The following is a 23,960-nucleotide window of genomic DNA, read 5'->3' as shown; positions in this document are numbered from 1 at the left end:
TTTTTTTACAAATACCTAGTAGATGGAACTACCAATTTAAAAAAAGTCTGTGGAATTCCCTCCTTTTTACTCCTCCCTGTCTACTCTCATTCTCACAAATGAGAATGAGAAGGCCGGATGCCTCCTTTATTAGTCATTGAAGGGATGTGATTTGTTTTCACATCTTGGTTCATTTGCTTTCTAAGTACAGCTGTATTCTAGAGGGTATTCCCATGTTCTGCTGTCTGTTACTCTTAGAGAATGTCCCTAGAAAGTGAAGTTCATGTTCTGAAGAAGGACATGTTCACCTTAGATCTCCTAACTTCAACCTGACTGCTCCCTTTTGTATGTCAACATGCAGGAATAGTCCAGGACTTGTTATTGCCTCAACATGTCTCTGATTCTTGGATTCTTCTGTATCAACTTCTCTTTTCTACAAGTTCTCTCCCATCCACCCCAAATGTTAACTTTATGCCTAGAAGAAAAAGATATAAAGACCCAGAGGCCAATTTACCAGCACTCTCACCTTGTCTGTTCTTTGTTCTGTGGCTGTTGCAACCTCTTGCTCAATGCTCTGTGGCAATGAATTCTCACTTCCCTCTTTCTTGCCATTGCCAGGTATAGGGGTCTTGTCCAGGTGCCCACCATCACTCCTAGATGACTCGCAACAGCTTCCACCCACCCTCACAGACTCTTCTTTTGCCTGCCATAGCTCTTGCATACCAATGCCAAGTCCATCTAAAAAAGTCATCACTTTTTCTGAGATGATGCTCTGTTCAGGAACCTACAACAATCGTGTATAGAGACTGCTATTTGCCACTTCAATATCCATTTCTCCTTTTTCCTTAAGAACAAAACTTTGATTTTGCTGGTGGTGACAATGTGTCCAACAAAAATACTAGTTCTCCCAGAAATCCTTTCAGTTAGCATCACCATAATTTGGATTAATGGGATATAATAGAAGACTGCTACGGATTTCTGAGGAAACTTTTGTGTTCCTCATGCAGACACCACCTACGTTATCTTTTCTTGTCTTTCTCCTTTATGTCTGGAATGTGCATGTGAAACTGGACGTGGGCAGCCATATTGGGACCATGATGCAACAGGAGTAACAGCAGTGCGCTTCCCAGGAATGACAGGGGGTGGAGGGAAGGCCACTGTGGAACTCCTGCACCCGCGCGGTGCTGGTCTTCTTGCTATTTGAGAGAACGAATCCTGTATGTGGGTAAGCAAATACATCCAGAGTTCTGTGGCTTGTGGCTAAACACAATTCCTACCTGCTACACAGAGTAAATCAAGTATAAACTCTACCTGATTTTTAAAGTTCTTTATATTCAAGTCCAATTCTCTTGCCCCTTCTCTTTCAAATCCTATCAACTGTAGTCTGAACAGGTTTTGCTATTCTGTACATGTGGCAAACTAATTCCTCCCTCGTTGCCTTGGTGTAGACTGGTTGGCCATCCAGGAATGATCCATTTCATTGATCCATTTCATTCTTCCAGGTTGAAGTTAAGTTCAGCTTCTTTCCCAAAACCTTTGCTCCGTATGTGTATGCCCAATTCTCTCTCCCTTCCTTCACATCCTATTACGTTATCCTTGCTGAGCCATGGATTTGCTTTCCATATATTGTACTCTGATTATTTCATGTTTACTTTTTTTCCTAACTAGTGCGTAAGCTTCCTGCAGCCTGGGATTCACAGTCTTCGGTCTCCCATTGCACCTTGCACTGTACTTCTCACCATAAAGATGCTCCATGGATATCCCTCGCTTGTTTGTGATTCCCTTATTATGCTTTTCTGTATCTGCTTTTTAAAATAGATTTGTCTGTGGCTTTGACAACCTCTTGCTCAATGCTCTGTGGCTTTGAGTGAACATGTGAATTTAGGTTGTATCTCCATCTGGTAAATTAATATTGCCATTGGTTGCCAATTCAGCATCAGAATGGATTAATTTGCCATGTGGAGAAATTTTCAGCAGCAAACATCACTGTGGGTTAAGTCTAGGTTTTTGGCGTCAAGAGGGTGTGAGATCAGGACTCTTTGGTGCTCTGAGAAGCTTGGAGCTCTCAGGCTCCTGTCTCAGCTGGGGCACAATGACCATGGGGAGTCGAGCCATCCTGGAGGGATGTGGTCGTCCACTGGACACAAGGGAAGAAAGGAGAGGAATGGGGGGAAACACCACCATTGATTAAAACTCTGAAGGTTTAATTACTCTTCAATTAAACTGAGATAATCACAGAACTTTCATTTTGGACAATTTTGTGTCTCTCCTTAGATACTTAATCTGTGAAAAAAAATTAGAATGGAGGAGAAGGAGCCCAAATTCATTTTCTACATTAATTTTTTTAATGAGATGTCACTACATTCACACCCTCACTTTCTTCCTCTGCCTGAAACATACACAAACACGCACATACACACACACACGCAAACACCATGTACAGTCTTCTTTTATTGAAATTGCTGTGTTCTTATTTGTGTTACTTTATCAAAATAGGGTGTTCCCTTCAAAGGTGTAGTTCCCTTAGAGACCTTACCTGAACTTCTTTCTCTGTATGGAATCCTCCACCTCCTTAACTATAAGATCCACTTATCACTTGGAATTCAAAGCCAGCCTTATTGAATAAAGATCCCTAGTCTAGGAATTGCAATGACTCTTTATTTGGTGTTTTAATCTCAGTTTTTAAAATTTTAAGAAAAGGAGGGAAAGGAGCATAAAATAAAATTGTTTCTCTTGAATTTTCTTTCTGGGAAACATAGGGTGTAGCAAACACCCACAGAACCTATTTAGAGATGCTTTGAGTGCTTTGAGGCTCCCTTGAGAAGCCTCAATGCTGTTTGCTGAGGACCCCAGCCCAGAGACTAGAGGAGAAAGGCCAGAATTACCACCCTTGCCCTGAGGATTGTCAGGAGGTTATCAGCAGCAATCCTGCAGGCCTTTGCAGTGACTTTCAGGCTGCCTTCTCAGACTGGTGTATTTATTGCCCACTACAAGAATGGCACATAGCAGGTTGGAGATACAGAAGTCTTCTGCAAAGATGTATAAGGTGAAATGCCTTTCTTCAGGAAGCTTGCTACCTAGTTGGGGAAACTAGCTAGAAATCAAAGGATCACAGATTCTCTGAGCTGGAAGGGACCTAAAAAGGTAAGCCATATTCTGAATTCTCTTAGCCTTTCAGATTCAGGGGCTTAGTTTCCAAATTTATGAAATGGGGGCTAATAGTGTCTACCTTAGCAGTGGATTAAATGAGATCATTATCTTGCAGAGTGCCTGCCCTGAGTAAATGTGGCTCAATCTGCTTTCGGTATTATCAATATTAATGATTCAGAAAGTTATATTTAATAAATAATGATGAGAATAGGATATTACTTCACAGTGGAGTAGTCAAAGAAGTGCACATAATGGAGAAAACACACAGTAACAAAATTTTTAACAAACAAGATTGCTCAAGATTTGCTATTTATTTCATACTAGGTGAATGGGAATGAGGGCTGGAGCATTGATTCTGGAACCAAACCACTGAGGGTAAGGCATGCTGTCTGAGATGGCTTCCAGTTACAGTGGTTGATCTGAGCTGTCCTGTCCAATCAGGGTCCCCATTGTCCATCAGCCAGTAGAAACTGAGCTCAGGGGACTCAGTGACTCTAGCCATCCTGAACCAGGAGCAGGCCCTTTCACTGGCCTGAGCACTAACAGAGCTTACCACATACAAAGAAGCAAAACGGGACCCCAAGCAATGATGCCCTGACCACCCTGAAGTTATAATTCTCCATTTCCCCCAGTGCTCTCTGTCATAGCCCCAGGTTTTATTTCCTTGGAAGCCCTATTAGAAAATATCTTGGCCATTCCTTTATTTATTATCTTTCTGGCCCTACTAGACCATAAGTTCCAGGAGACCAAGTACCTAGGCTGTGTTCACTGTTGTGTCCCTCTAAAAGAGTGTCAGTGCATGGAATCATTTGGTAAGTTTTTAACGTAGAATGTCCTTCTCCACCTAAAAATTCAATGCCTAGCCCTCTCCCCAGACCTAAATAGCCACAGGATCTCTGGGGTGGGGCTCAGGCATTGATGTTGTTAAGAGCTCAGTGGGTAATTCTTCTGGTCACCCAAGGCTGAAAACTACTGTAGGGAGAGCTCAGTGAGCCTGTGTTGAATGAGAATGAGGGAACTGTGGATGGGGATGGAGAGGCAGTCTGGGAGAATCTCCAGGACTTTCAGTCATCCCTCCCCGCCACCCCCTCACCCCCAATCCAGGCTACTGATAATAGGGAGAATACTTTTCTGTATGTCAAGGCTGTGTTGATGAAGCACAACCTATAGCAGTGGCCTTTTGGGGGTCCAAGAAATCATGAAGGACAGCATGCTGGACAGGTCATGCTGTAGCCTCAAGAGGGTGGTGGGGTGCTCACAAGCATACTACTTATAAGCACGTGTGTGTCTTGAGCTGAGACTTTGCCCATCCCTTTTTCTCCTCCCATGCTTTCACCAAGGCTCTGCCCAGCCACCTGGTAAGAAGCTGGGTTGGAGACCTGCCACCCACCCCCTACCCAGTGATGGGTGGGCCATGAGGAAGAGGGAAGGAGAAGGTTTTCTCTCTGCATGACTATGATACTGCTGAAAGGTTGGGCTGTGGGATTTTTATTTTTTCACTTCTCTCTTGGAAATCACCTCTATATGCTGATTGGACTGCAGGATAAGACTTCTTCTTTACATTGAGAAAGCATTTCCCACCATATATAGGAGGCAAAATGGGACTAATGGGATTTCAGCTGCCTCAATAGCTTTCAAAGCCATTTGTCAAAAGGTTAGTTTTCTTTATATCAATTAGAAAACAATTTCTAACAACAAACAACTATATGAAAATCGTCTCATACTTTGATTGATGGTTCACACCTTTTAGAAGATCTAGCTCATATTTTTAGAAAGAAGCAGCTGGTACTCTTGACATTTAATTCCAACAGAATGCTTCACTCAGCTCTCCCTCTCCCAGCTAGGTTACACAAACTATTGGAAAATACTCGTTGCCACTGATCCAAATGTCTACGTTAAGCGTAGAGGAACAGTGGAGTATGCTTTTAATGTCCTGAAGGTTGAACTAATGCCATTGAAATGGCTGATCTTAAGAAAACATGACTATGGCAGGGAAGGGGGACTATTTTAGCTGCTATTGACCTCTGAGGATGAATAAACAGGTTTTAATTCCTGGCTCAGGATGAATGTTTTAGCCTAAGAGCTTTACTGGACATCAATAATATTAGTAATAATAATAATAGCTATTGGTAACTGAGGGTTTAACCTCATGTAAGAATTTTACATGGATTATCTCATTTAATCAGTACCATTATTATTCCCATTTTGTAGATAAAGAATTTAAGACACCATGAGTATACATAATTTGCCTAAGATTACATAGCCTGGAAATAGCCACTCTTACTACAGGTTGGCAAACTTTTATTGCAAGGGATCAGATAGGTTAGCTTTGTGAGGTACATAATCTCTATTGCAATGACTCAATCCTGCCAGTTTTAATGAAAATAGTCGACAAATGGGAGTGGCTGTGTTTTAATAAAACTTTATTTACAAAAAGAGATGGTGGGCTAGATTTAACCTGGAGGCTATGGTTCACCAACTTCTGCTCTTAATCACAACTCTAAGCTTACTCTTGAAACCTGCCGCTGGAATCTTTTAATTCAATAAGTGATCTTTTCCATTTATATACACTGAGCCTGCTTACATAATGGCCTCCTGGGTAAATAATTGAGGTTTTTTCCCCTTTAAATGAGTCATATTTCTTAATGCCAGTAGCAGTCTAAATGTTTCGATGGGAAAAGGCATTTGAATGAGTGGGATTGTAAAACCACACAAGGAACCTTCAGGGGAAAGCCTCCAAGGTCACCCTAGCTCCTACGAGTTTGTGAATTGGAGGGGTGGAAGAGGAGTAAGGTTTATGCAGTGTCTGCTGTTCCAGGCCTGTGCAGAGGCCTTTTGTGCTCTCCCATTTCTTCAGTGTCTCCCACTCCTATGCAAGTGTCAAGGTAGCGCTCAAGAGTACATAATACCAAAAAGATAAAAGAATTAAAGGAAATGAAGCATTATATTATTTAATTCCCATATCAATCCTGTAAGATGGGATTCCATTTTACAGATGAGAAATAAAAGCACAGAGGGGAAATTACTTGCCTGAGGTCAGAGAGCAAGCAAGCGGCTGAGCTGGCATTCCATCCCTACGTGCCCGGTCTCTTTGCCTGCACATCTTCTGTTAGGCCACACTGCCCCTGTGTAGTGGACAGCATACTGCACCTTGCTTCCTTCAATCACTAAGTTAAGTTTTGAAAGTAAGTTTAATTTGAGATTCAATTTATTTCTACCCTGTAAAAAGAATAGAAAACCCAGGTAGACCCTACTCATTTGACATGGTTGCTAATAATGATCAAAGAAAATAGAGTATGTAAAAGATCTTTGCAAAGTGAGGAAACATTTTGCAAATGTAAAGTGGTAACATCCACTGGGCAACGGGCCCCCATGAACCCTGTCCACTAAATCATTTAGATTGGTCAAGTCTGGGGAGAAATTGGCCCCCCAATTCTGCTAAATCAGCTTAGAGGTCAGGAACTTGGAAAAAGTGACAGAATAATTATCCAACTTCTAATTATACAAATGACTCTTATATACACATACATTTTATTACCATTCCCGTCCCCCTCCCTATTTTCCTCCAAGAGACTTTTTTCTTTTCTATTCTCCTAGTTTCAAAATGGGCTCTTCTTCTTCAGGATGAATATAAGTTCTACCATTTCTCCCAGACCCAACCCCTGCCAAAAAAAAATAGCAATATAGCAGGGGCCGTTGTACCGCCTTCATTCAAAGTCCAAAGTTCCAACTCTTTGGTAGAGAGGGCTTTTGTGAGTCTGTGTCTTAAGCCTATGAGCTTTTAAAATCTGTGGCTAAAAGTTAGAAATTAGAAAAGTTTGAATAGCATGATTACAGAAGATCAGATGCTATTTAAAAGGATATGGCAACCTGAAAAAAAAATACAACATATGATAAAGAATACTGTTCAGTATCAAAGAACATCTACAAATCAATCAAAAAGTGACTACTTACAAAGTAGAAAACTTGGCAAAAGCCATCAAAAGGCAATGAGTAGGAACAATACTAATGACAAGTTAAAGAAAAGCAGAACTGTTTGGGACTAGTTTCAAGTAACTTAAATGACTGGAGGGTAGAAAACTGGAGACAGAGATTAAACTTGACTTTCAGATTTAAAAACTATGTGAAAATAGCACATTCAAATGTAACCAACATTTCACTTCTGAGAATGTGAACAAAGGGAGAAAAACAATATATAAGAAAGAAGATGCAAGCAGCCTCACAAACTCCTATTTTGCAACAATATCTGAAATGTGGTATACAAGGCCCAAGGCTCATCTAAGGCCAAAGTCACATTCATGAAATTAAATCACCCTAATGAAAATGACATTTCATGAGTAGAGACTAAAACCAAAGTGTGAAGAACACTTTCCAAATCAATGTAAAAGTGTGCAGAAATAGCTGGATTGAATAAGATTGTGTGACAAATGGATGAGGTTGTGAGCAAAAGGCAAGTAAGATACTAAGGGGCCTATTCTGAGAGCCTGGATTCCATAGATCAAATCTAGAAGATGATTCTGGGTAAAAAATATTTTCTTGGAAGTTTCAGCCAAAAGAGTTCTTTTAAGTGCTTTCTCATAACCTATTTTCTGCTCCTTGGAGCCTTTTGACTTCGAGTGGAATGGCTTGGTTCTGGTTGATTTCAATCAATACATCTCCCCCCCTTCCCGTCTTGGTTATGAGGAACAGGCTGACTCTGTTAGATCATTAACTTTCTTAGGCTTTCTTATAAAAATGGTACATTTGATAACATCATTTAATGAGGTGTTGGGAAATAGTTCCATCAAGTTGCCTATTGAAAAAAATACTGACTGAGACTAACCTAAGACAAAACTAAACTAAATGAGTGAAAAATGGAGTGAATAAATAACAAAACACCTTTCTACTGAGGAGCTCACCTGGAAAGAGGTAACTCATGTGGGTCTATTTATTAAGCACAATATGTGGGTGAATTCAGTCCAGGTTTTGCAGAACTACCTATAATTTCTAAAAGCTTTGGGCTTTTAGAGTAAATAGCTATTCTGTAGCAATTAATGAGAAACTCAGCATGAATGAAGAATGCTCAAAAAGCTTCTGCACAGCCAAGAACACAGTAAGTAAAGCAAGCAGACAGCACTCAGAATGGGAGAAGATATTTGCAGGTTATGTCTCCGACAAAGGTTTAATAACCAGAATCCACAGAGAACTCAAACGCATTAGCAAGAAAAGAACAAGGGATCCCATCGCAGGCTGGGCAAGGGATTTGAAGAGAAACTTCTCTGAAGAAGACAGGCGGGCGGTCTTCAGACATATGAAAAAATGCTCATCATCTTTAATCATCAGAGAAATGCAAATCAAAACTACTTTGAGATATCATCTAACTCCAGTGAGACTAACCTATATCACAAAATCTCAAGACCAGAGATGTTGGCGCGGATGTGGAGAAAAGGGAACACTTTGGCACTGCTGGTAGGAATGCAAATTAATACATTCCTTTTGGAAAGAGATATGGAGAACACTTAGAGATCTAAAAATAGAACTACCATTCAATCCTGTAATCCCTCTACTGGGCATATACCGAGAAGACCAAAAATCACATTATAACAAAGATATTTGTACCAGAATGTTTATTGCAGCCCAATTCATAATTACTAAGTCATGGAAGAAGCCCAAGTGCCCATCGATCCACAAATGGATTAATAAATTGTGGTATATTTACACCATAGAATATTATGCAGCCTTAAAGAAAGATGGAGACTTTACCTCTTTCATGTTTACATGGATGGAGCTGGAACATATTCTTCTTAGTAAAGTATCTCAAGAATGAAAGAAAAAGTACCCAATGTACTCAGCCCTGCTATAAAACTAATTTAGGTTTTTCACATGAAAGCTATAACCCAGTTATAACCTAAGAATAGGGGGAAGGGGGAAAGAGAGGGGAGGGAGGGGAGAGGTGGGTAGAGGGAAGGGGATTGGTGGGATTACACCAGTGGTGCTTCTTACAAGGGTATATGTGAAACTTGGTAAATGTGGAATGTAAGTGTCTTGGCGCAGTAACTGAGAGAATGCCAGGAAGGCTATGTTAACCAGTGTGATGAAAGTGTGTCAAATGGTCTGTGAAGCTAGTGAATGATGCCCCATGATCATATCAATATACACAGCTATGATTTAATAAAAAAAAATATACGAAAAAAAAAAGAATGCTCTTGCCTTAGAACTTTTTTGGGAGGACTAAGCAAGGTACACTTACAGAGTGACCTTGGTGTATCTTATTCCAGAAGAAAAGAGCCTTGGGTGATTCATGTCTGTGAACTTCATGTAAACAAAGAGTGTGGAGGATATACAAAAAGGGATCAGCAGCCTGTGCAGACACCCTGACACTGAAGGTGACTCAGCTCACAGGGCTGTTGGCAAATAGCTTTAATATAAAGCCCACACAGCTACATGGTGAGCAAAAGAACAAGAAAAAAGTCCTGAAAGCAATTGTGACAAGCTGGCTATTGTTCAAGACTTATTAAAAGACAAATATGTTGCCACCAGAATTAGATTAAGGTGAACAGATCTATGTAATTTATTTTTAATGACCTTCTAATAATAAAAATTCATTACCATTATAAAATTTAAGACTGAAACATCTAAGGAAGAAAATTAAAATAATCAATAATAGCACCAAGAGTAATAATTCATATTTTGATTTGTTTCTTCCAGTCTTTTACTATATATGATTGTTTTCTTTTACAACACTATTTACTATATATTTCTATGCAATACACAAATAACACATTTCCTTAGATTAGATTCTCTAGCAGCAGAATTATGGACAGTGAAAGTATATGAATTTTCGGGTCTTAATGCATATCGCTAAATTGTTTCCCCAAAAGGTCAACGTAATTTATACTTAAATGTATCTTTTATTTAAATGTATTTAAATGTATCTTTTTACCCTATACGACTCCTTTCATTTTCTTCTCCTTTAGGTTTTATTAATATTTCCGTATGATAGAGGCATGGGGAAAATAAGTGAGTTTTGAAGTTCTAGAGCCCCAGGGTCTGGAATTTCAGCTCATGTGTCACCTTCCTGCTAGAACTATCCTGGTCCCCATAAGGCTCTGTGTCAGTCCCAGTTCCCTCTTCCCCCACACCGTTTCATCAATCCATTAGGAAGTGCACTATTAGAGCTCTCCCTCTTATAGGGGTATGAAAATAACTAGAAATGCAGACTCTGACTCATAAGCAGACTCATCTTGACACGAGCATTTTATCTATGATGTGGATGATGATCTAGAAAAGATCCCCCGAGAGCGTGTGGATGGTAATGAGCCACAGGAGTTAAGAGAGTCAGATCTGTACTTAACGTGAACTTCATAAACTGAAATGGTCAAGGGAAACTTAGTAAGACTAAGTATAGAGTGCCAGGCCCTTCGTATTTCAGCACCAGACTATTCTGATCGTGAGAACAACCAAATGCTAGAGTTTGCAGAGACTTTTCCTCTGAATAACTTTTTTTCTTAATCCAGAAGAGGAATTTTTTTCCTGTGAATAACTCTCACCTGCTCATCTGATTTTAGGTAGCATCATTGAGTTCTTACAACAGACGGGGAATCTCCAAGGGAAACCACCTCTACTTCCACTCAAAGATCTTACATCGCAGATTATCATCTGATTAATGTTCCATAGGATTACAACATACTGTCCAGACAGCTCTTGGCCGATGTGTGACAGTCAACTCGTGGTCCACCATGAACCCCTGTCAGTTGTGGCCTTGTCTTCCCTTGAGGGTCAAATTCCTTTTATTTAGAAACATCACAGTAGCATTTCCATTTTTTCTGTGCGTGTAATTTTTAATTCTGAGAAATTATTTCTTAAAATGCCTGACATTTAAGAAAATCTGGCACTATATTGCCACCACTGAAGTCAAGAATCACATGTGTAGAAAGTAGCACAGTTTAGCATGCTGAGTGTGCCAGATTTTCCTTAAAATTAACATTTGTGCCGTATGTTGGTACCCTAAACTCAATACTTTTTTTGGCTGATGAAAATGCAAAAGGAAAACATTCCCAGACTAAGTTCTGTTCTTTCTCTCTCTCTTTTTCTTTTTTCTTTTCTTCCTTCCTTCCTTTCTTTCTTTTTTCTTTTCTTTTTTTTTTTTTTTGTAGACACTGTTTTAAAGAAATTAACAATAGTTTTCCCTTGGAAGTAAAAAATGAATGCACACTCTTCAATTCTTGGTGAGGGGTCAAGCAACTAGTGGTGCCAAAACCAGAAGATCCCAGCTCATTAGGCAAAAGTACCTGAAGGTATCAGCCCTACAAGGTTGTCTCATGTTCTTAACACACCATTCAGCAACTCACAGTGTCTGCAGGAATGACTTGGAGGTGGAGTCCAGTTCCTCCTCATCCCTTATTACGATGTTTGAGAGGGCAAGGTAGAGGGGAGGAGGCCAGACATCTCTCTCTGAATACAGAGAGAGCATTATCCTAGAAATTGAGACAGTGTCCAGGCAACTCAGGATGACAAGTGACCTACAGACCTCATCCTTGTGGGTCCAAGATGCTGGGTCTCCTGGCCTATCTGACTTCCTTCCTCATATAGCTCCTGCCTATCTCCGTAACATGTAGCCTCCGAAATGCCGGGAAGAAGTACCATTGGTTCTGCCAGTGAGCCAGCTTCTGCACCTTTCTATGTGTGCAACGTGCCCTGTCTGAGATGAGATATATTGCCACACTCCCTGGGCACCTGTGAAGCTCTGGCAGAGTTTGAGGGTCTTTTTGAATCAGAGGAAGCACAGCTTTCTGCTTATAAATATTGACCAAGGGGAAGGACAAGAGGCAAAGTCATGTTACCACTAAAACCACCAGAAATATTTAAAGTACGATGGGAGTTATGTGCCTGGGGCTTCTTCCTACTATAATATTAAGAATCGTGCTTTCTTGGCCCTCAAGCAGGTTTTTCTATCTGTACTGTGAGGCAAACACAGGCTTTAAGAGGGACATTTGAAATCTGACCAGTAGTAGAACCTTTGGAAGTCTGAAGAACTACTTTGAAAAGAAAAAAAGCAACTTTTTATCATGGACAAGTTCAAACTGCAAAAGTAGAGAGAATCACAGAACGAATCCCCATATGTCACATCCAATTTCAATTAATGATCAATCTCATTTCATCTATACCCCAACCCATTCTCCCACCTCCCAATTAGGATGATTTCGAAGTAAGTCTACAATATCATATTATTTTATCTATAAATATTTCAGAATGTATCTCTTAAACACAAGGATTTTTTCCTTAAAACTTAGCCACAATACTATATTGTACCTAAAAAAATCATTAGTTTCATTAACATTTAAATATCTAGTCAGTATATAGATTCCTCTGAAAATTTAACTTCTTTGCTTTGGAATAAAAGCCATTCTTGGAGTTTTATCAGTTTACTATTGAACTAGTCAATTTCCCACCTTGTTCAGAGGTCATAGAAGACTTCGAGAAAGGTCTCTTCAGTAGTGATAATAAGATAGAGAGAAGGAAAGACTATTTGGTCTTTCTGAACTGGGAGTCAATGGTTGTTAAGACTGAAAAGGTAGTTATGCATTATCTGGTCCCACCACACTTCCTTGTTGTAAACTGAGGCAGAGAGTGGTAGATGGATGTCTTTAAATATCCATTGCCAATTAATGACAAAGTTTTCACTTTTAGCATTTAAGAGGCTCTATTTAAGGCATTACTATTTTGTTGACTCTTTTTTTTTATCTCACATTAATATAAGGGTACATACCATTGAATTACACTGTTTGCATGTGTTAGGAAAATTCAAGTTGCATTGGAGTCCTTCACCCAGGAGGTGTGTCATATACTCTACATTGTACCCATTAGGTGGACACCTACTGAGTCCCTTGCTCCCCTTCCTTGCCCTTCTTGATTTTAATTGTGTTTATCCTCTCTTGCGGGCCTGTGGTTATTCATCTACTAGATCAGCGCTTCTCAACCTGTGGGTCACAAACCCTTTGGGGGTCGAACAACCGTTTCACAGGGGTTGCCTAAGACCATCCTGCATATCACATACTTACATTACAACTCATAACAGTAGAAAAAGTATAGTTATGAAGTAGCAACGAAAATGATTTTATGGTTGGGGGTCACCACAACACGAGGAACTGTATTAAAGGGTTGCGGCATTAGGAAGGCTGAGAACCACTGCACTAGATTCAAATTAGTATTGAGTACATGAGATGCTTGCTTTTCCGTTCTCGAAATACTTGACTAAGGAGAATGTTCATCAACTCCATCCAGGTAAATACAAAAGACATAAAGACTATTAGTTACTTTCAAATGCCCATAGAAGGACCTGTATTCCCAGAGCCTCATGCATGGCAGCCTGCTGTGCTGTCCCCTTCAGCACTCACTAGCCATATGTGGTTTTGAGCACTTTGAATGTGGCCAATCTGAACTGAAACAGCTTTACATGTAAAATGCACTCTGGATTTCAAATAGTAAAAAATAAGAAATAAAATATCTCAATAATCTATTGCATGCATCCTGAAATACTATTTTTTATTTACTATAGTAAATAAAGTAGATTATTCAAATTAAACCCATCTGTTTCTTTTTACTTTTTAAGTAAAGTAGCTGATAGAAAATATTAAATTACCTTTGTGGCTTGAATTATATTACATGTCTACTAGACAGCCCTAGCTTGTGTTTTAGATAACAAGATTACATCAGTTCATTTTACGACCAGGCCATGGGGCTGGAGAGGGCTGGGGGAAGTCATCTGTCACACCAATATCTTGCAGGTAAGGCAAGACACTAAATTTCCTACAGTACTTTTTATTTTTAAAGATTCACAGGAAAAGTAAATCTTCTAACTTTCCCTGTGTGTTAGTCCAACACAGGTAGGTGAGGTCGACAAGTAATTGAGTCTTACATCCACTGATACAATTTTAAACAAAACGTAAGGAATTATTCTTGGGCTTTCCCTCTCCATCAGCCTTCATGGGCAATCCAAAGCCAGTTCTACTTCCTAAATGCCTTTCAGATCTCTGCCTGTATCCTCCTCCTCACGACACAACCTACTCCCTGGTATAAGCACCACAATTGCACCTGAGCTGCTGCAACGGCTTCACAGAAGGCCTCCCCTGTCTCTCTGACCCTCCACATGGCAGCCATAGTGAACTTGTCAATGGGCAGACATGAGCCTGCTTCAGGCCTCCGGTAGTTTCTCATTGATCTTAGGAGAAAGTTCCAACTCGGGACTTGTGGCCTGCACATCCTCTGTAGTACACCCCCTATCTGTCCCTCTAGCTGTGTCTTACCCCATCCCAGCCTCCTTCTCTCGGTCGCTCCCACACACTGTCCCCCCAGCCCCTGCAGAACCTCTGTGGATGCCACCCATGGCCCACAGTACTGTTTTTCTACCCCTCACCCAGCCTCCCTTTGCCTGGCTGGTGTATATTTATTCAGTTGCCGGCTCAGGCATCCCCTGCCCTCTGCAGGACCTCCTGACCAGGGTGGGTAGACCCATTTTGACACTCAGCACATGGCAGAGTGGTCATCTGACATTTATTTGTGTGATCATTCATTTAATGTCTGACTCTCTCAGTAGACTGCTTGTTCCATGACGGCAAGGATCCTGTTAGTTCAGGGTCACGACCGTGCCTGACCCTTAATAGACCCGAGATTAACAGAAAGGAACAAAGGCAGAACAATGGGTACATGGTCTACTTTAGCTGTGTCTCTTTTTTCCTTTATTACCTCTTGGATGTGGAGGGAACACGGCCATCACCTTCACAGGTATCTGTCCAGAATCCAACCACTTCTCACCACCTCCATTGCCCTTACCCAGGTCAAGCCACAGCAGCTTCCTTCCAGTGTCATTGTAATAGCTTCCTATCGCTTCTCTTTCCTTCCACCTTGGGCTTCTGGGGGCCTCCACACTGGTTCTACGAAAATGTAAACCAGATCTTGTCACTCCCCTGCTCAGAACTTTCCAGTGATCTTCCATCTATTACAGAGTAATAGCCACAGTCTGCCCAGTGTCCTACAAGGCCCCACATGATGTCACTCCCTGTCCCCCTCACAGCCGTCCCCACTCTCCCTTGCTTACTCCACTCACGCCCTTCAGCCCTTTGCATGGGGAGTTCTTTCTGCCCAGACAGCATTCCTCCCAGACACCTACATGGCTTCTTCCCTTAGAGTATCACCTTTGCTGTGAGGACCTAACCCTGCCCCCCAAGTTCTCCCCTCTCTCTCTCCTTCCCTGCCTCATTTTTCTCCCTATCCTCTATCACACCACACAGATTATTTTACTCATTATTCACAACCCTCCACTAGAATGCAGACTCCAGGCACAGAGGGATGTTTGTCTTTTTTTTCCTGACATGTCCTAAAACAGTGTCTGGCAGGAGGCTGCTGCCCAGTAGCTGTCTGTTGAATGGAAAACTCAAGTTCAGCGTATGCACCTGAAAAATAAGCAGACTTGGGCAGAGCCAGTCATGCAGAGCTGGCCCGGGAACTCTGAGCTAGGTCAGGATATTTGGTGGCTCCCTGAGCTCAGGTAGACTACCCAGTCTGCCAGCTCGGTTCTGACAACCGTCTGTGAGGCTCAAGGAAACAGTCTGGATTCAGAGAGCATCTAACTGGCTCCTCCCAACATGCTCCCCACCCCACCATACACAAATGCAACACACAACTCTCTCCCTTTCCAAGGACACGACTCGGGCTATTTCTAAAACTGAGATTCTGATCCAAAACAGTAGCCAACACACAGTGCATCGCCATGTGTACAGGAAAAGACGGGAGCTCTCTGAGCAATTTCCTGGCCCTCTATTTTTCCATTCCAGTAAATGAGGCCTTCTTTAGCTCAGGAATCTCTCTTTGAACCAAGTCAATGCCTTAATGGTGCATGCCATTTTTTACTGCCTGGCTTCTTTCTTTGTTCTTTTATTTTCCATTTTAAGTGGCCAACAACTGGGGCTTTTCTGTTGTGAATTTTTTTTTTTTTTGAAGTTTTGGCCAGGGCTGGGTTTGAACCCACCACCTCTGGCATACGGGGCCAGCACCCTACTCCTCTGAGCCACAGGCACTGCCCTCTGTTGTGAAATTTTGACCTAGCTTTACTAGGTGTTGACTACTAGCTGAGCCACATAGAATAATACTGGAAGGGTTTCCTTTCTAAATAGGCATTTTATTCAATAATACACGATACCTAAATTGTACTCTTGGTGCCTTCTAAGACTTTTGCAAGCTTTGCTCTCTATTAAGTTGAGCCACACTAGAGTTCATGCTTTATGTACCAGAGACCAGCAAGGTTAAGTAAATTGCCTAAGGCTACAACTTACTTGGCTTCAGATAAAGTACTTTGTCCTTTAATGGATACAAATATATAATGAATTAAAATATATAGCTTTTTAACATCTGTGTTAATCAGTAAATCAGTCCTGAGCTATTTCCGTGTGCTCTTGGGGGCCATATTTGCAGTTCTTCCTTGCCTTCTGGTATCATTTCACCGTCCTCTTCACGTCCCCCACAACCCCTCTTCACCCTTGTCCTCTCTGGCTCCTGGGGAACTCTAACTGCCAAGGGCACCCCACATACCCTCATCCTGACAGCAACCCTTGGCCCTCTCCCTCAGGAACCCACATTCAGATAATAAGATTTTGTTGTTAAAGGATGGGGAAGGCTCAAGGTCTGGGCATGGTGGAAATCGTGGACTAAGTTAATCTTCTGGCCTATTATTTTTATGTAGTGGTGAGTAACTTAAGATGTTTTAAGCACAAACACATGGTTAGAGATGGAACAGAATTCAAAAAACTGGAACAAGTTAGAGTCTGAAATTCTGTCTGAGGCAGTCCACTTAAGATTTCTTCTTCAGATTTTTCTATCCCATGAAGGGCACTGGAATAGAAAAGTATGAGGAGGACTCACATCAGAGAAGACTTTCTCTTGGCTCCAGGAAGATGAAATATTGTGATTGGGTTCCTCGGGGCTAGTGCAATTAGTCTTGTGATTCTGTTGTTTATTTGAGCAAAAAAATTTTTCATTAGAGACTGGATTGGCTGAAAGTAATAGAGGGAATTTTGGACATCCTTTTCCTGGGACCATAAACATCCTCCAGGTTGCAGCCTTACCAAGCTAAGGACAGACTGGCCCTTTCCTCATTATTTAACAAACTAAAGCAATAAGCAAGGAAGACTATGACACTTGATATAAAGATTAGAAAGAAAAAAATCTGGCATAGTGTTCAAAGATAAAACTTCTGTTACATATGATTTCATACTGAATGTGCTAAAGTCCTTAATGGAGGGAGAATTGAAATGGGTAAAAGGAAAGAACACTGAGTCATGATAATTTTGATATGGGTTTAACCTGGGCAAGTTCATCGAAGTGTACATACTTACCCCGTTAACCCCCAAGAACACTGAGGCCAGCCCTATACATGCATACCCCCTTAACTCCCAAGACCACTGAGCCCAGCAGTGCACATGCAAACCCCCTTAACCCCCAAGAACACTGAGTCCAGCAGTGCACATGCATACCCCCTTAATCCCCAAGACCACTGAGCCCAGTAGTACACATGCATACCCCCTTAATCCCCAAGACCACTGAGCCCAGCAGTGCACACGCATACCCCCTTAATCCCCAAGACCACTGAGCCCAGCAGCCCACATGCATACCCCATTAATCCCCAAGAACTCTGAGCCCAGCAGTGCACATGCATACCCCCTTAATCCCCAAGACCACTGAGCCCAGCAGTACACATGCATACCCCCTTAATCCCCAAGACCACTGAGCCCAGCAGTACACACGCATACCCCCTTAATCCCCAAGACCACTGAGCCCAGCAGCCCACATGCATACCCCATTAATCCCCAAGAACTCTGAGCCCAGCAGTGCACATGCATACCCCCTTAACCCCCCAAGAACTCTGAGCCCAGCAGTGCACATGCAAACCGCCTTAACCCCCAAAACCACTGAGCCCAGCAGCCCACATGCATACCCCATTAATCCCCAAGAACTCTGAGCCCAGCAGTGCACATGTATACCCCCTTAACCCTGAAGAACACTGAGCCCAGCAACAGTGTGGGAATGGGAGGCCAGGCCCCACCATGTGGTAAGCTTGTGGGATGTATTCACTGCAGGAGAGCAAAGATCTCAGGACACAACCTCACGAAACCCGCCTTTCAAAATCATTTCCCCAGTTGCTGACTTTTCCTAGGCTCAGTTTCCTCAGCTATAAAGGAAAAGTAATAACACTTTATTCATTAAATATTTCTAGCTGTTCTACTGGGCCTTTGGCTGGATTGTATTTCTCTGTCCCCTTAATAGGCGGGCATCGCCATATGACTTGATTTCAATAATAAAATGTGAGCGTAAGTGACATGTGATAATCTTTGTGGAATCTTTGACAAGCCACCATGATTCCATAGAATTTTCTTTCCTTCTGCAATAGCAAACTGGAACATTTCAGATAATAGTTGTTCTGTTAGTCTGGGAGCTAAAGTTAAGATGACCTGGGTCAAAGCCACCATTGATCTGTGCAATACATATGTAATGAAAGTGAGGCATAATCCTTGGCTTTATTTTTCTATTTATGTTTAGGCCATGGAAATTTGAGGGTTGTTTATTGTTGGAGCATAACGAGTCTATCAGATATTCTCCTTCATGGACCTGGAGGAGGAGTCAGATAAGGTACCTAGCAGGTAGCTGCGCATGATGAGTGCTGAGAGCATGTTAGTGCTTTCCTCCTTTTCCAAACTTCTCTGCTTCCTGGTTCTTCCCAGCCCATCCTTCCCAGCCCCGAGCTTTGCTACTCTTCAGATAGTTGTTTTCCATTTGAGAAGAATGAGAATGCACTTTGTTTTGAATTATTTCTAATACCAGTTAAGAAAATGGGAGAGCCCCTGAGGGGAGCAGGGTTGGGAATTTCCATGATGGGAAGAGAATGTTCTCTCTGAAATTTTCAAAAGGGAAAGGAGGTAAGGGTCTTCTCAAGGGGACTGGCCAGAAAGTAAAACTCATGAACTCTGAAAATTTCTAACCACAGAGAACACTTCACACTTTGGCATCATGTTAGGACTGCAGAGCTGGGGTCAGGTCATCTCCTGGGGACTCTGTGCTGGCTGTCCTCTAGCAGGCCTTCTATCCTGGAGGGAGCAGGAGGCCGTGATCGACTCAGGACCAGGATTCCTGACATTTCAGCAGGAATGTGAAGATGGTCAGACTTTGAGCCTTAGGTTTTTCCTCACTGGCTCCTTAAGAGTTCCCTGCTTTCTTCTGCCCATTCCAGGCTCGAGCTTCAAGGGTCTGGGAAGGGAAGCTGTCAGGGCCACTGTTGCTCCTTTGGCTAACTCAGAGTTAATCACTTAACAACCTAATCCATTAGACCATGGAACTAATACCTTTTTAGAATGTTTAATTCCACTTTGGAGATAAAAGTTCTTACCTAAAATTACTCTTCTAGAGAGTTATGTCTGTGAGTTTTATTCAAAGGGTAAATCATAACTGATCAATTTAGAAGGCAATCATTGGGCCGTGGGCCTTCATATTGTTGAAAATTTTGAGAAGAGTTGGAGGAAAGAGGAAAAGACGACACATGAGACAAAGCTGAATGAGTCCTCCACCTCTGAAGCCAGTTCCCAAAGTGAAAGGCAAGGACAGGTGTCTCTCAGAATCTCAGATTCTGAGAGATTCAACAGGAGATGGCAAGGTGACAAGGAGAGCTTCATTCACGAGATTCACGTGAGCGTCTGTGGAGGGCAGGTACTGGAGGGAATAGTGAAAAGACGGTCAAGGCCCTGACCTTCTCAAGGAGGGTGACAGACAGCATTGCTATTTGGGGTTCATTTTCACCATGCCAGACTGCTGTGTATATCACAGACCTTTAACATCCCTGCCCACTACAAATGACTGGATGCCAACAGTCACTGTGATAAACTAAAAGCACCCTCCCTGTTTCCAAAAGCCTCCAGGAGGACTGGATTGCCCCCGGTTAAGAACTGTTGAATTTGAATGTGGTAGTTGTTGTAGGAAATAAAGCAAACAATTCTCAGTGGTGCTTGGAGGATCCCAGTGTGGGTAGCAGAATTCAGAGAGAAGCCACAGAGAAGCCTGCTCTGAGACCTCCTTCCCGCCCTGAAACGGCACTCTCTGTCTGCATCTTGTCCTGGCCTATGGGCTCAGTGTTGAAGGGAGGCAGGACTGGGTCTGAGGTGCTATGGAGCCCTCAAAAGACACTGAATTTAGTTGGTTTGGGGAGTGAGTAAAATTATTTGAAGAAATAAGAAAAAGCTATATGGGGGTGGGGATTGGTTAGAAAGAACACCACCCCCAGGCTTGGTGCGTGCAACTCAAGCAGCTAAGGTGCCAGCCACATACACCAGAACTGGCGGGTTCGAATCCAGCCCAGGCCTGCTAAACAACAGTGACAACTACGACCAAAAAATAGCCCGGTGTTGTGGCAGGCGCCTGTAGTCCCAAGTACTTGGGAGGCTGAGGCAAGAAAATCACTTAAGTCTGGCAGTTGGAGGTTGCTGTGAGCTATGATGCCACAGTACTCTACCCAGGGTGACAGCTTGAGGCTCTGTCTCAAAAAAAAAAAAAAGAAAGGAAAGAAAGAACCTCTTGACATTCTTTGATAGTAAACTAGTTGGTCTAGTAAACATTAACAGATACAGAGCTGACCCACAGCCCCATGGAAGGGGCTTAGATGGCTAAAGGTATACCATTTCAGAATTCATGTCATCTGACTGCCTCAGGGATCTGGTACATACTTTTGTCAACTTGAAGCGCTCTTCCTCATTTTGGGGTTGCATGTGATGATTTGGGAGAAGAGGAAGCACAATGAGAGCAAGGGAAACTAACATTCATTGAGCACCTAGAATGGCCAGGCCAAATACTAAGCGTGTTCAAGAGACTTCTGTCACAGACAGGCTGATCAGTGTAGGAGGACCATAAACCTGAGGTCAGGCAGCCCAGGGTCTGAACTCTAGGTTTTCCCCCCTTACAACTGTGGCAAGTTACTTTATCTCTGAGCTTCAGTTTCTTCACGTGGAAAATGAGGATAAAAAAACAATAGCCCAATATGCAGTGTTATTGTTAAGATTTCATAAAATAGGAAATTTAAAGCACCCGGTACCAGAAAAAGACATTCAATAAATGGTAATTACATTCGTATTTGGTTTTCCCAGTAAGTACTTCAAACTGACACTTAAAAAGAATTAGATTGGTTTCATTTGTTAGAAACAAGGCCAGTGGATGGAAGTAACCAGGAAATGTATTAATCCCCTTAGTGTAACCATTACTGGAAAGTTCTAGAAGGCTCAAATTGTGTCTTATTCACTTTAGTGTCTGTAGCATCAGCTCAGAGCCTCCCCTACATATGAGCACCAAGGAACACTAGCTGCTGTCCTTCTTACTGCCTGGTCTTAGAAAAAGCAGGGGATTCTGAGAAGCCGATTATATTTTTCCTTGGCCCATTTATGTGAAACCTTCGTTAAGAAAAGCATCAGCTGGTGCTAAAAACTAGGGGCCATCTATTAAAGTCTAGCAATAGGTTCTTTTTTCGTACCCTCAAAATATCACTTTGCAAACACACACACACACACTCAAAATCAAAACAACTGTTTCTATTAGGCTAGAAGGTTGTTTATGTAATAAAGCTAAATCACTATCCATGGGATGATCTGAAAGTGAAATTTTAAGCTAACATTGAGCCTGCTATGAAAGGTCATTCTTACTTCCTTCAACCGTCTTATAACTGTGGTCCTCAGCATTCGGGTTTATGGCAAGAAGGCTTCTCTCCTCCTATTTAGAGGGTCTATGAGCTTGTTTCCTCTCTGGTTTTCAATGAGGAACAAAGCCTGTAAATATCAGTTCCGGGCCCAAACTCTTCTCACCCTGATACCTTAAAGGCATGTTTTTTTTTTTTTTTGTATTTCTTTTTCTTTCTTTTATTTATTTATTTTTATTGTTAAATCATAGCTGTGTACATTAGTGCAATCAAGGGGTACAATGTGCGGGTTTCATATACAATCTGAAATAAACTGTTCAATGTGGCTTAAAGGCATGTTTTGATGCATTTAATATATGAAGTTGATAGACTGGTAAAGTCTATGGGGCCAGAAAACACAGCAACATCGTTAGCTCTTACTTGAATTACTTGAATTCACTGAAGTGCATACTCCCAAAATGTGCCATCTAAATAAAAGCAGTCCAAACTGCCTGCATGTGACTAAGGAAATGGAGGTGAGGAATCACATCTCTACAACTACCCTTAATTCCTGCACTTATTCATTCCAAAAATGTCTATTGAGCTCCAATTGCGTTAAAAACAATCTCAAAAAAAAAAAATCCTTTTACCATAAGGACAATTGCACTAGACTGTTTATCGCAGCTCAATTTACAATTGCCAAAATGTGGAAACAGCCTAAATGCCCACCAACCCAGGAATGGATTAACAAGCTCCGTGGAGTGGAATACTATTCAGCCATTAAAAAAGATGGAGACTTTACATCTTTTGCGTTAACCTGGATGGAAGTGGAACTCATTATTCTTAGTAAAGCATCACAAGAATGGAGAAGCAAGAATCCTATGTACTCAATTCTGATATGAGGATGATTAATGACCTAGTGCAAGGTGGGAGGTGGGGGAAGGGAGAGCAGAGAGAGGGAAGTGGGGAGGGGGAAGGAAATAAGAGAGAGAGGGAATAAGGGAGGGGGTGGGGGAAGGAAAGAGCAGAGAGAGGGAAGAAGGGAGGGTGGTGGTGGGGTCACTGTGTGTGACGTGCCTTTTGGGGGCAGGACACAATTACAGGAGGGACTTAACCTAGCAAATGCAATCAAGGTAACCTGGTTCAAAAAACTAAAAAAGAAAATCTATTAGATCTTAATTTATAGCCTAACATAGGGTCTACCCTGGAAAATGTCCCAGGAACACTGAGAGGAATGTGTTTGTTGTTGTTTGGGAGAGTGGTCTGTATATGTCTGTCAGGTCTAGTCGGTTTATTGTATTATTGAAGTCCTTTGTTTTCTCACTTATCTATCCACTATTGAAAGTGAGATATTTAACTATCAATAATTATTGTAGAAATGTATTTCTCTGTTCAAATATATAATTTTTTGCTTCATAAAAAAATAAGAAAAAAATAAAAAAATAGCTTGCTTGCTAGATGAACCTGTTAGGCATCAAATCTCTTATTCACAATATTAAAATGGATATGCTTGTTCAAAAACAAGAAACAGTCTCAAGTAGTGCTCACCAACCTTCACATTTGCTGAGGATTTCATGCATTAACCCAGGTGACTGTCACAGCAGTGTCTGTGGTAGGTACCACTCTTTCCCCCACTTTGTCAATGAGGAAACTAGGACACAAAGAGGTTAAGCAAATTGTCCAAGGCCACACAGTTAGTAAAGGAAAAAACAAGGAGTTTGGAGGAAGAGAGTTGTTAGATGAAGGCAGAAATTAAACATCAGTGATGAATACTTCCAGGCACTTCCTAATCAATCAAATTTATTACAGGTAGCAATTTAAGAATGGAAATATTCTTTGCCAGAAGACCTAGATTATTCAAAATAGCCCTTGCAATTTGTTGATGAACCTTAGCTTTGGTCTACTTCAGTGAACTGCAGACTTTTCAGTTTGAGGACCTCTTTTGTAAATTTCAAAAACAAACTCATTTTGAAAATCCCTAATAAATTAGGAAAAAAATAATCAAAAGTTAATTTGAATTAAATAATATCTTTACATTAATTTATGTTGAATGAATGAATGAACTACTATAACATAACCAAATGGGAAAAACAGAGATACATATACCTCTAAACCATCAGTCAATTGGAAAACGTTAAGTGCCTGACATCTA

At 41.5% G+C, this 23,960-nt stretch overlaps 1 protein-coding gene across 1 annotated transcript in view; it reads right to left on the bottom strand.

Annotated features, from left to right (window-relative positions):
- ZNF366 (zinc finger protein 366) overlaps positions 1–23,960 on the bottom strand; it is a 69,446-nt gene that overhangs the window by 32,435 nt on the left and 13,051 nt on the right. The window contains exon 2 of the mRNA XM_053589001.1: positions 14,854–15,041. Within this exon, the coding sequence (XP_053444976.1) occupies positions 14,854–14,881 (28 nt within the window). The 5' untranslated portion in view covers positions 14,882–15,041. The remainder of the gene's footprint in view (positions 1–14,853; positions 15,042–23,960) is intronic.

The sequence above is a fragment of the Nycticebus coucang genome, chromosome 1, assembly GCF_027406575.1.
Source record: "Nycticebus coucang isolate mNycCou1 chromosome 1, mNycCou1.pri, whole genome shotgun sequence".
NCBI classification, from domain to species: Eukaryota; Metazoa; Chordata; class Mammalia; order Primates; family Lorisidae; genus Nycticebus; species Nycticebus coucang.
The sequence above is the reverse complement of the archived record's forward strand: the minus strand, read 5'-3'. Positions and strand labels throughout refer to the sequence as shown.